The 14,904-nt window shown below is 45.3% G+C and overlaps 1 protein-coding gene across 1 annotated transcript in view; it reads right to left on the bottom strand.

Annotated features, from left to right (window-relative positions):
* Positions 1 to 1,301: 1,301 nt before the first annotated feature.
* The window catches only part of HIP1 (huntingtin interacting protein 1), a 151,266-nt gene continuing 137,663 nt past the window's right edge, over positions 1,302 to 14,904 (bottom strand). The window contains exons 26-32 of the mRNA XM_007186558.2: positions 11,254 to 11,354; positions 10,464 to 10,569; positions 9,255 to 9,378; positions 8,745 to 8,806; positions 5,878 to 5,986; positions 5,040 to 5,113; positions 1,302 to 4,688 (exon numbers count right to left, since the gene is read on the bottom strand). Of these exons, the coding sequence (XP_007186620.2) occupies positions 5,061 to 5,113; positions 5,878 to 5,986; positions 8,745 to 8,806; positions 9,255 to 9,378; positions 10,464 to 10,569; positions 11,254 to 11,354 (555 nt within the window). The 3' untranslated portion in view covers positions 1,302 to 4,688; positions 5,040 to 5,060. The remainder of the gene's footprint in view (positions 4,689 to 5,039; positions 5,114 to 5,877; positions 5,987 to 8,744; positions 8,807 to 9,254; positions 9,379 to 10,463; positions 10,570 to 11,253; positions 11,355 to 14,904) is intronic.

The raw sequence follows: 14,904 nt of genomic DNA, 5'->3' as shown, positions 1-14,904 counted from the left end.
CTCCCACTTGCCCATTTCAACCCTTTGTTCATTTTCACTTTGCCAGGGCCACCCCTAGGTCCCAAACAAATTTGGCTCCTGTCTGTATAAACCTTAACTCCCCCTCCTTCCTTCTCTATGGCTTGTTAGCCATAAAGCATTCTGGTGGCCTGATCTCACGATTCCCCGTAAGAAATACTCCACTGGCCAGAGTGACCAGCCAGCCAGGCTGCCCTCTTAGAACTGGGGCCTGGCCACAGGGCCCCGGGAAGACCCCTAAGGGGGTAAGTACCAGAGCCTCTGGGGCATCTGGTCAACGTCATGTGCAGGTTTCGGGAGAAGGCACTTCAAAGCCTGGGGCCCCTGTTTTCTCCAGGTAGTCCTCTGCTTGGCTTTCTGGACCTCTCAGTTTCACACTCAAGCTCCAGGAGTGACATGCAAGAGGGCTGTGAGCAAGAACCGTCCATTCTATCAGCGGGGCTTCAAATGGAGCGAGCTCACCTTTGTATCCTGCTAGAGAGAGCAGAAAAACACAGCTGTAGGCAAGTGTTTCCCATTTTCTGTATTCATCCAGATCATCTTCCCCACTGGGCACTTTCAACACTATTTTCCTGGTTATTTGACCTCCTTAGTTATAGACTCTACCGATGGCTTGCTTCATTCTCTCTGTCCTTTATGAGTCATTTGGGCAATTCTCCTGATTGCCAACCCCAGGCCTTCCCCATCTCCCTTCCTCCCTTGCAGGCCCCCTGGGCTTAACACACTGGCAGCATGAGGTTACAGACGATCCTGCCAGGGAAAGTCACCATGCAGCCGGCCCCATTCTGTCAGCTCCCTCTGCAAATCCTCTGGTAGCTGTGACTGGCTTGCTCTGAATCCCCTTATGATTGGCAGCTTCTGGCCCTGAGCAGAATTTGCCCCATGCATTTTTAAGATGGCAGATTATTTTTACATCTTTAGGGTGGAGAAGGGAATATCCATAGCTCAAGACCCCAGATTTCATGCAGTGACCTGGCCTTCTAGATAAATTACAGTACTATATTGAACACTTAGACACTGTCTGTTTGATCACTCCCAAGGACAAGAGAGTGTACAGAGGATGGAAAAGTGCTAAGGGGTGCAAACTAATGTTTCTTTTTTCTAGAGTAGCAAAGGAAATGCAATAGTTTTACGCTTCAGAAAATGTCCTGTTTTTAAGACATATTCCCAGAGGTGCAGAGCTAAGTGGATTCAGTGAACCTTGGGATATAAATGTAGGCTTTTCACTGAAACCCCAGACCTCAAAACCACTTTGATTGGTCAGTTATCACCACTACTCTCCATTGCCAGGTTGAAATATTTATTGAAAAATTGAAAACACAGATGCAATGTATTATACAAAGAAAAGTCTTAATACCATAATAAAAGTACTGTTGGAAGGAAACAAAGCCAGTGGCTACCTGCCCTGGGAAGGTAGGCACTCAGTGAAAAATGAAATTCATTTATAGGAACTATTCTAATGGAAAATTGGGGAAAAGGTTAAAAACAGAAGAAAAAACCCAATCCCATCCCTGAAAACCTAAACGTGAGAGTTTGTTGTAAGTTTGAGACAATTGCATTATCACCAAGATTTATCTGAACCCCCTCAGTTTGTCCCTGTGAGTAGTAATCAGCCTAATTTAGGGCCTTCAAACCTGAGGTAGTTGAGGGTCACCTGAAAGACATGTCTGGAAATCACCTACTCTCAGAATCGGACCCAATGATGTTTGACCAATTGTTTCATGTTGCTTTGGCTCCTGGGGTGAGAGGCCAAGTTGCCACTGTGGGTTGCTAATCCTGTATTTGGTCTGGACCTGGGAGATGTGAGCAGTAGACAGCTGGCCCGGTTTGCTGCGTTGATGGCTGGCAGGCCCGAGGTGGTGGTTTTCTATGCAACAGGCAGCGCGGTCTCTGGAGGACCGAGGATGGCGGAGAGAGGGCAAAGCCAGTCTGGTTGGAAGGCCAATGCCAGGACTGAAGGCTTTCACTGGCAGAAAGGATTTCCAGAGACGCAGAAAGGTGGTAGAAGGTAGCAAGAATATCACCACTTGGTAAAGACCAAGGTAAGTGGAGCCAGGAGATCCAGACTAAGGAGCTGCCCAAGAAGCAGGCAGCAGCACCCAGGTGCGAGCCCAGAACCGGCTTCTCAGTGAGAGGCCGAAGCAAACCAACCGGCCTGGAGACACGTGCTCGTGATCCCCGTGGTACCCGGTGTAAACCCTGCTCTCTGCCTTGGCAGCCCAGACACTTCCAAGAAAGGATGCTCTGGACAATGGTTCTTCCAGCCACTGGGTCAGGGACTCAAATTCAGGTAGGATCCTAGGGATCCTGCTGTGGGCAGCAGAATCAGCAAACAATCTAAATTCAAGTCTCATTGAAACTCCGTGCTCAGATATAAATAACCCCACAAAGGTAGGTCTTTCCTTCAATTTTTGTTCCTTATTATGTACACTCATATCCTTCCTTACTCTAGAGATATGAGACACTGTGCTACACAATTAAAATACTGGATACGGCTGTACTTCGGCCTCTCGTCAACCCTAAGCCATCACTTCATTGTTGTCCTGCCTTGCTCTGACCCATTTACACTGACCCATGAGACTCAAGTCACGAATGATGCTCAGTGACTAATTTAAAAGGCTGTGAGGTTCATTTTTAGCCTGAGGATGTGATTCCTATTTTAACCAAGGCATTTCACACCCAGGATAGCACACTCATTTTTAGAGTAGCCAAGGTACGACATTTTGATTTGCGCTAGAGAATGGACTAGCTTCTAAGTCAAGCGATTATGAAAGTAATTATACTAATTCTGACATATATTTCCTCATGTGAGACTGAATTAGCCTGTGTTCCTGTTTGAGTGCTTTCTTAACTGTTTTATTACTCCGGAGAAGCCCATGAAGGTTTTAAAAATGACTGTGGCTTCTTTTTAGAGGGAGTGTTACTCAGGGAATCCTAATCTGGTCCCATATACTAGACTTCCCCCCCATCGGTAATTTGGAGCACAATAGTCTGAATGGCTGAGATTCTGGAAGTGAGGACCAGCCACCTTTGGAAATGTTGACCCACGCTGAGAACACACCAATTGGCTTAACTGGCACAGCTGGGCCAGGGGTGCTACACATCATTCCTTCTGAGGCTTGGGTGGAAAAATAGTTGAGCACAAAGAAGCAGTAAACGTAAGACCGGTCAATTTCCACTGCTGCTATCTCGTTAGCCCAGTATGGAGATCACACATCTGAGTCTCATAATCTGAGCTAACGGGACGCAGCTTTTTGAGTGCCCTAGTTAGAAATTGCAGAGAAAGGGAGTTGGCGGTGGGGGCTTAGGAAGGAGAGAGTTGATTCACAGTGATCAAACGAGAGTCTCACAACCTGTCACGTAGCGACACTCAGCAATGGTCCCTGGGGACAGGTCCTGGGAAGTGCTTGTTGGCTACTACCTATGAATCGCTACAGATAAAGGAAGACATTGTTTGTCCAAGATGGGAAGGTCACTTAAATGCTGGGGTCCACGTGGAGGTGAAGAAGTGCTGGCAGGCCGCCCATCTCCAGGACATCGTTCATGCACCTTCTGTCCTCATCCTGTCCGCAAGGCAGCCAGGGCCCGGGATGTGTGGCTGGAAGGGGTCAGAGCCAGTGGTCCCCCTCTCTTGTTTTCCCTGACCCAGATGCTCTGAGGAACTTTCTTGCTTCAAGATCCAAACCGGCAACGACAGATCGGGATGGCCTCTAGGTCTTGTTTCCGATTCTTGAAGACGGATGTACTCGGGCAGCAACGCAAGCCTAGCCATAGTCACACCTGAAATCCTGGCTGCTGCCAGCACTGCTGCTGATGGGGATTAGTCATAATATTCAAGGTACCAAACCAAGCCCAGGGTCTTTCCTGCTGGGAGCAAGTTGGCCTGATCTTCTGGGTCTGTCGATTAGGTAGAACACGGAACTATCTTCTTGAGATTCAAGAGGATGCCAAGGCAGACATTTGGAGAAAGGGATTGGAAACCCCTCACGTGTTCCCTCTTAGGGCCCTGCCTGGGTATGAAGGGAGGTGTCAACTTGACGGGCCATGGAAGATTCCTTCCGGGGGGAGGAAGTGTGGCTACTCCCACCGGCTGGGTTCAAGCATGGGATAAGGCTTTTCAGCCCGGTCACAAGGAGTTTCCAAGAAAGGTGGTCTCCTGAAGACCTGGGCTGTGTGCACCCTTCCTCTCCCTCTCTCTGTCGCCCCTCACTTGTGAAGGTGGGCAGAGGCTTTCGGCTGGGCTCCAGCTTTAGAAGGCAAGGCACTCGCTCTCCTTCCGCCCGACCCCGGGGAGTGGCCTCGGCCGACCCATACTCGCTCAGCAGGACACTTGGCTCGGGGGGCCGGCGGGGAGCACCGTGGCGAAGCGTAGGCAGCACCACTGCTGTGAGCTGCTGTGGTTAGGGGCCCCCAGTAGCTCAGGGCTTCAGGGGCGATCCCCTGGGAGTGTTGGCCATGTGAGTGAAACTTGGGGAAAAAAGACCCGACCACCATAAGAAGCAGTGGGAATTCATGGAACTGCCAAAAGAGGGGGGCACTGCCTTGGCGTTCTCAGCCAGGACACTCCTGCTCTTCTTCCGACTCCGTGCAGCCTCAGGGTCGGGTCACGGTTTGGAATCCACCAGTCCCCCAGTGTTCACAAGTTTGTGCAAATGATGAAACGGAAAAGGCTGAGAAGAAAACAGAAAAGAAAACGCGTAAGATCTTCGCTCTCCAGCTCAACAGCGGTAGCAACAAGCCTCCCACCCCACCCCCCAACAAGGACACCAACTGTTTGGGGGTAAAACAGGCAGGACCTGGAAGGAGGTTCCCTCTGTCGAGGTGGCCCTGGGCTCCCCTCTTCTTGGCGGTCGGGGGGGGTAGTGAAAGAACACAGAACATGGGCTGTGGAGGGAGTCTCTGGAAGGCCGGGCAGGTCCTCAGCACTGGATGACGGGCGTGGCGTGGACCCCCAGGGTCTGGCCCGTGACTGGGGGAGTCACACACACACACAGATGGGCAGCAAGGATTTACACTCTGACCTGTGGGACGTCGGTGTGACTCTATTCTTTTTCGGTGATCGCTTCTTGCAGCGTAGGTGGTGATGCTTCTGTTCCTAAAAGACAACAGTCACTTATGTTTCATAGTGTTTGGTGCACGCACGCACTCATCTAGCCAACAGAAACGGCCGCCAGGTTGGGCTCTAAAATACATAATCATAACCACCTATTCCTGGGTCAGGTGTCCAGGGATGACTGGGCAGCATCTGTGCTGGGTTCCCGGAGTCAGTGAGCCCAATGAGAATCACAATCTTGCTTGTGATCAAGTTGGCCCCTTTGGATGTTCAGAAAAGCAGCCCGCACAGACTCCGGGCGACCAAGAGTCCCTGGGCTGGTGGGGTGAACCTTACTCCACTCCACACTGTTTCTAGCTCCTGACCCCTTCTATCTCTCGCCATTGCTACCCATCGCTGGCTCTAGGCAGCCAGAAGCTTGGAATTCACTCGTCCTGTCTGCTGGACCTTCACTGACCACTATTCATTCATTCACTACCCAACTTGATGCTGGCCTGAAACTAAACTCCTGGGGAGAAAAACCAGGCTAACTGGGTCTGGAAGGCAATGGGGTGAGTGAGTGACCATTCGGTCCACTGGTCAACATTCAGGTCTTGAAAGATGACCATAAAAGCTTTCTATTCACCACAATGTACCCCAGTTTGGGGCTTACAGGTTATTCACCACTGGAGAAAAAAGATGCGCTGTGAATAGAAGGGAGGAGGGAGAAGTTCCTGGTTCCGCTGTATGGGAGGGGCAGGCCCTCATCACACAGCAGCCCCCCACCTCCCTCCCTGGGGGCTGTGCCAGTCCTCGGCCAGGCTCACCTTCCTCCCAGCCCTCGGCGACACCAGCGAGCTCGTAATGCTTTTTCCGAAGCTCTCCCAGTTTTTGACGCTCCTTTTGCAGTTCGTTTTCTAGCTCCAGCACCCTAACCTGTGGGGAAAGTGGCCTTTGCTTTGAGCAGGGACCTGAGAACGGTCTCACGTCAACCTAATCCCTTTCCTCTGTGGTCCAGGACTCATTGTCTATGTTATCCATAGCTTACCCAGTCCTCAATTTCACCCTTGTCTCTGTTCTAATTTTTCCATCCTCTCGTTCATCCATCTATCCCAATGGCTTTTATGCTTTCTCACTGGGACCCTCTACTGGAAATGAATGATACTTTACGGTCCAAATGCCTAAATGGGAGTAGGGCTTATCTTACGTTCCTCTGATAAATCACTAACTAAAAACATACTACTCAGCTATTAAAAAAAAAAACGAAAAATCTTGCCATTTGCAACAACATGGATGGATCTAGAAGGTATTCTGAAAAGTGATGTAAGTCATAGAAAGACAAATACCATATGATCTCACCTAAATGTGGAATCTAAAAAACAAAACAAACAAAATAACATGAAAAGAGACTCACAGATACAGAGAATAAACAGGTAGTTGACAGAGTGGAGGGGAGGTTGGGGGGGGTGAAATATGTGAAGGGGATTAAGAGGTACAAACCTCCAGTTATAAAATAAATAAGTCACAGGATATAATATACAGCATAAGGAATATGGTCAGTATTATTGTAATAACTTTGTATGGAAACAGATGATTACTAGACTTATTGTGATGATCATTTCGTGATGTATGCAAATGTCAAATCACTATGTAGTATACCTGAAACTAATCTAACAGTGTACGTCAACTCTATTTCAATAAATAAAAAGAGAAAAAAATGGAAAGAAAAGGACAACTCTCATGTTTAGTCTATCTATATGATACATTCTAATCCAGTTGTAACCCATCTCCTTCAACCCCAGTTCTCTGGAAGTCTAGGCAGGAACCAAATACAATGGTTCTGGCATTTTTGAGGGGTTGGTATAACTTAGGGTTATTATTGTGCAGGAAAAGGTACAATCTCGCTAAAGGAAGGGTTGGTTCTTGGCTATTCCTCCTCCTCATTAATTATTTTATTTATTATTGCAAGAAATATTTGCTGAGCACCCATAAAGGACCCCAGGCTCTGTTACAGGTGCTGGAGACAGTGGTGCACGGACAGACAAGGTCCCTGCTTACCTCATGGGGGGAAGAGACAAACTAATGAACAAGAAAAGACCCGATCATAAAGCAAATGACACAGGGCAACTTAGCGATAAAGATTAAGGGTGGGCAGCAAAGGCTACTCTCAGGAAGTAACTTTCGACCGGGAGAGAGTCATGAGGTGAGGTTGGAGAAATAGGCAAGGATCATTACGCCTGTGGCCCACGGGCCAGGGGAATGTGTCTGGGTATTACTCCAAGTCCAAAGGAAGCCAGTGGAAGATGCGGAACTGACATGTCGTCATTTACATTTTTACAATATGTCGAGGCTGAATGCATTGAAGATGGGTAGAGTGGAAGCAACTAGACTCAGTAAGGTGGTTCATTTTTTTTTTGCTTTTTAAACTTTTTATTATGGAAAATGTAAAACATATACAGAAGGATGGAGACTGGTACAGTGAACCCCACCATGTGCCTTTCATGTTGTTCCATCAACTACCAACTCGTGGCCAGACTTGTCTCAGCAATACTCTTTCCTGTTCTCCCTGCCCCGCCACGGGATAATTCTAAAACACATACTTGCATACAATATAGGTAAGCTGCTTCTGCAGTAGCTCAGCAGAGACAACAGTGGCTTAGACTAGGTTAGGGAGATGGAAGAGTGGAAAGGTTAAGGCTATGTTTTAGAGACTGAGAGTTGACAGGACTTGCTGGTAGGTTGCACGTGGAGGGGGAGGGAGAGGAACCAAGGACGACTCCCAGGTTTGGGGCTCCGCACCCAGGTGGGTGGTGGTGGTGTCATTTACTGCGATGGAGAAAACCAGGGGAGGGACAGGTGTGGGTGAGAGGGAAACCAAGAGACCTGTTTTGGACACATTAAGTCTGATGCCTGTACTTCTTGGGCATGAAGTGGAGACATCACGTAGGCAATTGAGCAAGTACAGAGCTCAAAGAGAAGAACGTGGGGACCTAAGTTGGGGAGAAGAATGGGGTATTTATTGGCATATAGATGGTATTTAAAGTCAAGAGGGATGGGATGAGAACAGTAAACAGGAGGGTGTAGGTGGAGGAGACTCAGGCCTGAGCCCAGTTCTTTCAGTGTCTACAGACATCTGGCACATGACTTTTCCTAAAAGTCCTGAGTGACCCACCTATAGACTTCACCAGTCTCAATCTGGACTTTACCCCAGGCCTGTGACCAGAAATTCTAGAACAAGGATGTCAGGTATTTTCCAGGATCCTATTTTGCATGGCATAACTTTACTAAAACTGAGAAATGGCGTTGCCTTTGATGGGTTAACAGTGGATTGACTTTTTTTAAAAAAAACCTGAAGGTCATATACAAATAATTCATATTGAAAGTTTTCAAAAAATTGTCAATGTAAGACTATTAAATACCAGTTTATGGTTTGCTTAGGAGAGAGCTGATAACATTTTGAGGGATGCCAGACCAAGACGGGTGGGCAAGAGTTAAGATTCTGATCTTTACTAATCACCTCTGTCCACCTCTGCTGTTTCTTCCAGCATCACTTACGTTCATTCTTGGGGTGATATGTACCTCTGTGTTCATTTCCCCCGTGAGTTTCTCTCTGACTTCTCCCCATGGGAATAATATTTGGGGTCAGTGTCATAGGCAGTAGAGTCTGACCAGACTTAGAGATGGGAGTTCCTACCTGGGAATCCATCTCCTGGCGTTTGATCTGGGTCAGCGTCATGCTTGAGAAGTTCATGCTGTCTGCAATGATGGAAATAGGAGGGTCTTGTCGAATGACACCCCAGCTGACACTTACCTGAGAGGCGGCCAGTGCCAACGCTCTGCTGAAATGCTTGGTTTGTCATTTACCAACATACGCGTGAATGTAAGTGAGGGGTGGAGAGGGAGGAAGACAATGACAGGGTAACTAGGGTCAGACCCCACCCCAGTGGACAATCAGGCCTGTGGAGTCATTTATCTGAATTCAGAGAAATAGCCAAATGGAAAATCTAGCTAAGGCCTGTCCCTAGAGTCATCAATAGCATGCTTATGTGGTGTCTCAACTTTTGAGAAGGTAAGTTTGAATGTACGAAGATGAAAAATAAGAGAGAATTTGGAAACAGGGCTGTGGGAAATCGGAATCGTGGAGAAGAATGTAATGAGCAGCCACATAGGAGGGATGAGAAAAGCATTGCTTCTGAAAGGCTACCTGTGTCCTCGATCTGTGATTTGCCGGAAATGGTTGAGGCCACAACTGCGGCGGTGGCCTGGTTCACGCCCCGAGAGGCCTGCTGCAGCTGGGTCAGGTTTGGGCTGTCCTTATCCGCTTTCACCTGCCAGGACCAAGCAGATTTAGGGTCACACAACATAGAGCAGCAAGGATGGAATCAGACAGTCGGTCTGATGGTTCTTGACAAATATATGGGCTCTGCTGTGGTCACCAATCAACTTCTCAAAAATCGCTACCTAGGGGGTCAACTACTGGCATCTCTCTCTAATATCAAAAATCACTCCTGGGGCTTCCCTGGTGGCGTAGTGGTTAAGAATCCATCTGCCAATGCAGGGAACACGGGTTTGAGCCCTGGTCTGGGAAGATCCCACATGTCGTGGAGCAACTAAGCCCGTGTGCCACAACTACTGAGCCTGCGCTCTAGAGCCTGCAAGCCACAACTACTGAAGCCCGCGAGCCGCAACTACTGAAACCCGCGTGCCTAGAGCCCATGCTCCGCAACAAGAGAAGCCACTGCAATGAGAAGCCCGCGCACCGCAACGAAGAGTAGCCCCCGCTTGCCGCAACTAGAGAAAGCCTGCACGCAGCAACGAAGACCCAACACAGCCAAAAATAATAAATAAGTTAAAAAAAAATCATTCCTGGCTTATTTGCTTGGTGGCCTCGAACTCTAGCTTTATCACTTATTTTGGGACAACAATAAATAAGGACAGTAAAAGAACACTCCCCAGGGAACTCTACAACTCATGGAAGGATTTTGGTGATGAGCTTTGCATTAGGATTAGCTGGGGCAATGGTTCAAATTTGGACCCTTTTGAAGAGAGGCTGACATTAATTGTGGAACTGCAGAGCCAAGCCAGGTAACCAGCTTACTGGGCCAGCATTTTCCTTATTTGAGCGCTCCTTGAATGTATGATTGCTCATCAGAGGTCGGCATGGCTGAACCCTTAAAGGCCACTTGCAATAAAAATGATGAAGCCAAAAGGCATGCACGTGGAGAGGTGGGTTAGAGGGGCACCCTGCCAAAAGGCTTTTAGGGGACCCTTGGAGGCAGAATTTTTATCTGGGACTCAACTTACCTGGATGCTGGATAAATAATCAGTTCTTGGGGCCAGTGCCATGGTCCAGGTATATTTTCTAACCCAGTCAGAACTTACAGTGTCCTGGGGAGCCCAACACAGGTCCTACCTTGGATGCGGCCACAAGCTGGGCGGTGCTAGCAGCAATTTCATGCGAACAGACCATCAGCTCCTCGAATTTCCCTCGGCCTTGTACCACCAGATCAGCTGCATCCCTGAGAGTCAGGAGACAACCAGACGGGTTATGCAACTGACAGCTGCAACCCCTAATGATCTCACCTTTAGATCACTCTCATCACCCTGGCAGACAGGGAGCCCAGCCTGCCTGCCCCACCCCCTGTGTTGCTCCAGGAGACCCAGACTCCTCTTTTTTTTGAAATTTATTTTTTTTATACAGCAGGTTCTTATTAGTTATCTATTTTATACATATTAGTGCATACATGTCAATCCCAATCGTCCAATTCATCCCACCACCACCACCCCCCGCTTTCCCCCCTTGGTGTCCATACGTTTGTTCTCTACATCTGTGTCTCTATTTCTGCCTTGCAAACCGGTTCATCTGTACCATTTTTCTAGATTCCACATATATGCGTTAATATACAATATTTGTTTTTCTCTTTCTGACTTACTTCACTCTGTATGACAGTCTCTAGGTCCATCCACGTCTCTACAAATGACCCAGTTTCGTTCCTTTTTATGGCTGAGTAATATTCCATTGTATATATGTACCACATCTTCTTATATTCAGACCCAGACTCCCTTTTAAACTTTCAGTCCTATTAACTTCCCTAACAACAGTTCATTTCTAGGGGGCAGATTTTTCCCTTTAGTTGTTCTCTGGGATGGATCACTGGAAAGCAGGGTGAAGGTGAGGAGCCTTGGGACAGACGGATACTTACACCATGACAGTGGCTCCCCAGCCCACAGCTTTAGAGGCTGAGATAAGTCCTTCCGTCCATCGAGAATTCTTGGCATAAAACTCTTTAGGGGATGCTGTACCCTAGGGAAGTGAAAAATAATATTAGCTATCTCTTATTGTGTGCCTACTATGTGCCAGGTGCTTTTATATATATTATCCCATGCAGTCTTCACAGTAACCCCGAGGGGTGAGCATTATTATTCCCATTTTTACAGATGAGAAAACTAAGATTCAGAGAGGCAAAAATATTTTCCCTAAGGATATGCAGGAAATAAATGGAAATAAATCCTAGGCTTTTCTGACTCCAAAGCCTATAGCATTTCTATCACATCCCAATATCTCTATATTGTATATATAAGAATATATATATTATTTATATGTATATACAAATAACTTATGATCTGAGGGGAGTCTAGCCGCTCTCTGTGATTTGCCAAAAGAGGACAGTGAGTACACAGTGAGTGATTAAAAAAATAATTGCTGAGGGGTGGGGGAGGGAATTGGAGGAAGGGAGCCAAAAGGTGTAACTTCCAGTTATAACATAAATAAGTACTAGGGACGTAATGTACAACATGATAAATATAATGAACACTGCTGTATGTTATACATGAAAGATACTGAGACTAAATCCTAAGAGTTCTCATCACAAGGAAAAAACTTTTTTTATTTCTTTCATTTTGTATCTATAAGAGACGACAGTTGTTCACTAAATTTACTGGGATAATTGATTCATATGCGTAAGTCAAAGCATTATGTTGTACACCTTAAACTGATACAGCACTGTGTGTCAATTATATCTCAATAAAACTGAAAGAAAAATATAGTAATTCCTACTTGGAATTTTAAAATGCTTTTATGCTTCAGAAGTACCTGACAGTCTGAGAATCTACAGATACTCCTTGCTCAGTCCCTCTTTCTATTTTGGGGGCAGAAAACATCACCTCTCAGACTGATAAAAAGCGCCACCAAAGCAGATATAGCTTTGTTCTTTTTTTTTTTTGAATTTTATTTATTTTTTTATACAGCAGGTTATTAGTCATCAATTTTATCCACATCAGTGTCAATCCCAATCGCTCAATTCATCACACCACCATCCCCACCCCCCGCAGCTTTCCCCCCTTGGTGTCCATATGTTTGTTCTCTACATCTGTGTCTCAACTTCTGCCCTGCAAACCGGTTCATCTGTACCATTTTTCTAGGTTCCACATATATGCATTAATATACGATATTTGTTTTTCTCTTTCTGACTTACTTCACTCTGTATGACAGTCTCTAGATCCATCCACATCTCAACAAATGACCCAATTTCGTTCCTTTTTATGGCTGAGTAATATTCCATTGTATATATGTACCACACCTTCTTTATCCATTCGTCTGTCGATGGGCATTTAGGTTGCTTCCATGACCTGGCTATTGTAAATAGTTCTGCAATGAACACTGGGGTGCATGTGTCTTTTTAAATTATGGTTTTCTCTGGGTATATGCCCAGTAGTGGGATTGCTGGATCATATGGTAATTCTACTTTTAGTTTTTTAAGGAACCTCCATACTGTTCTCCATAGTGGCTGTATCAATTTACATTCCCACCAACAGTGCAAGAGGCTTCACTTTTCTCCATACCCTCTCCAGCATTTGATGTTTGTAGATTTTCTGATGATGCCCATTCTAACTGGTGTGCGATGATACCTCACTGTAGTTTTGATTTGCATTTCTCTAATAATTAGTGATGTTGAGCAGCTTTTCATGTGCTTCTTGGCCATCTGTATGTCTTCTTTGGAGAAATGTCTATTTAGGTCTTCTGCCCATTTTTGGATTGGGTTGTTTGTTTCTTTAATATTGAGCTGCATGAGCTGTTTATATATTTTGGAGATTAATCCTTTGTCTGTTGATTCGTTTGAAAATATTTTCTCCCATTCTGAGGGTTGTCTGTTTGTCTTGTTTATGGTTTCCTTTGCTGTGCAAAAGCTTTTTAAGTTTCATTAGGTCCCATTTGTTTATTTTGTTTTTATTTCCATTACTCTAGGAGGTGGATCAAAAAAGATCTTGCTGTGATTTATGTCAAAGAGTGTTCTTCCTATGTTTTCCTCTAAGAGTTTTATAGTGTCTGGTCTTACATTTAGGTCTCGAATCCATTTTGAGTTTATTTTTGTGTATGGTGTTAGGGTGTGTTCTAATTTCATTCTTTTACATGTAGCTGTCCAGTTTTCCCAGCACCACTTATTAAAGAGACTGTCTTTTCTCCATTGTATATCCTTGCCTCCTTTGTCATAGATTAGTTGAGCATAGGTGCGTGGGTTTATCTCTGGGTTTTCTATCGTGTTCCATTGATCTATGTTCCTGTTTTTGTGCCAGTACCATATTGCCTTGATTACTGTAGCTTTGTAGTATAGTCTGAAGTCAGGGAGCCTGATTCCTCCAGCTCTGTTTTTTTCCCTCAAGACTGCTTTGGCTATTCGGGGTCTTTTGTGTCTCCATACAAATTTTAAGACTTTTTGTTCTAGTTCTGTAAAAAATGTCATTGGCAATTTGATAGGGATTGCATTGAATCTGTAGATTGCTTTGGGTAGTATAGTCATTTTCACAATATTGATTCTTCCAATCCAAGAACATGGTATATCTCTCCATCTGTTGGTATCATCTTTAATTTCTTTCATCAGTGTCTTATAGTTTTCTGCATACAGGTCTTTTGTCTCCCTAGGTAGGTTTATTCCTAGGTATTTTATTCTTTTTATTGCAATGGTAAATGGGAGTGTTTCCTTAATTTCTCTTTCAGATTTTTCATCATTAGTGTATAGGAATGCAAGAGATTTCTGTGCATTAATTTTGTATCCTGCAACTTTCCCAAATTCATTGATTAGCTCCAGTAGTTTTCTGGTGGCATTTTTAGGATTCTCTATGTATAGTATCATGTCATCTGCAAACAGTGACAGTTTTACTTCTTCTTTTCCAATTTGTATTCCTTTTATTTCTTTTTCTTCTCTGATTGCCGTGGCTAGGACTTCCAAAACTATGTTGAATAATAGTGGTGAGAGTGGACATCCTTGTCTTGTTCCTGATCTTAGAGGAAATGCTTTCACTTTTTCACCATTGAGAATGATGTTTGCTGTGGGTTTGTCGTATATGGCCTTTATTATGCTGAGGTAGGTTCCCTTTATGCCCACTTTCTGGAGAGTTTTTATCATAAATGGGTGTTGAATTTTGTCAAAAGCTTTTTCTGCCTGTATTGAGATGATCATATGGTTTTTATGCTTCAGTTTGTTAATATGGTGTATCACATTGATTGATTTGCGTATATTGAAGAATCCTTGCATCCCTGGGATAAATCCCACTTGATCATGGTGTATGATCCTTTTAATGTGTTGTTGGATTCTGTTGCTAGTATTTTGTTGAGGATTTTTGCATCTATATTCATCAGTGATATTGGTCTGTAATTTTCTTTTTTTGTAGTATCTTTGTCTGGTTTTGGTATCAGGGTGATGGTGGCCTCATAGAATGAGTTTGGGAGTGTTCCTTCCTCTGCAATTTTTTGGAAGAGTTTGAGAAGGATGGGTGTTAGCTCTTCTCTAAATGTTTGATAGAATTCACCTGTGAAGCCATCTGGTCCTGGACTTTTGTTTGTTGCAAGATTTTTA

This window comes from Balaenoptera acutorostrata, chromosome 15 (assembly GCF_949987535.1).
Source record: "Balaenoptera acutorostrata chromosome 15, mBalAcu1.1, whole genome shotgun sequence".
In the NCBI taxonomy this organism is placed as follows: Eukaryota; Metazoa; Chordata; class Mammalia; order Artiodactyla; family Balaenopteridae; genus Balaenoptera; species Balaenoptera acutorostrata.
Note: the sequence above shows the minus strand (reverse complement) of the source record. Positions and strands in the feature narration are given on the sequence as shown.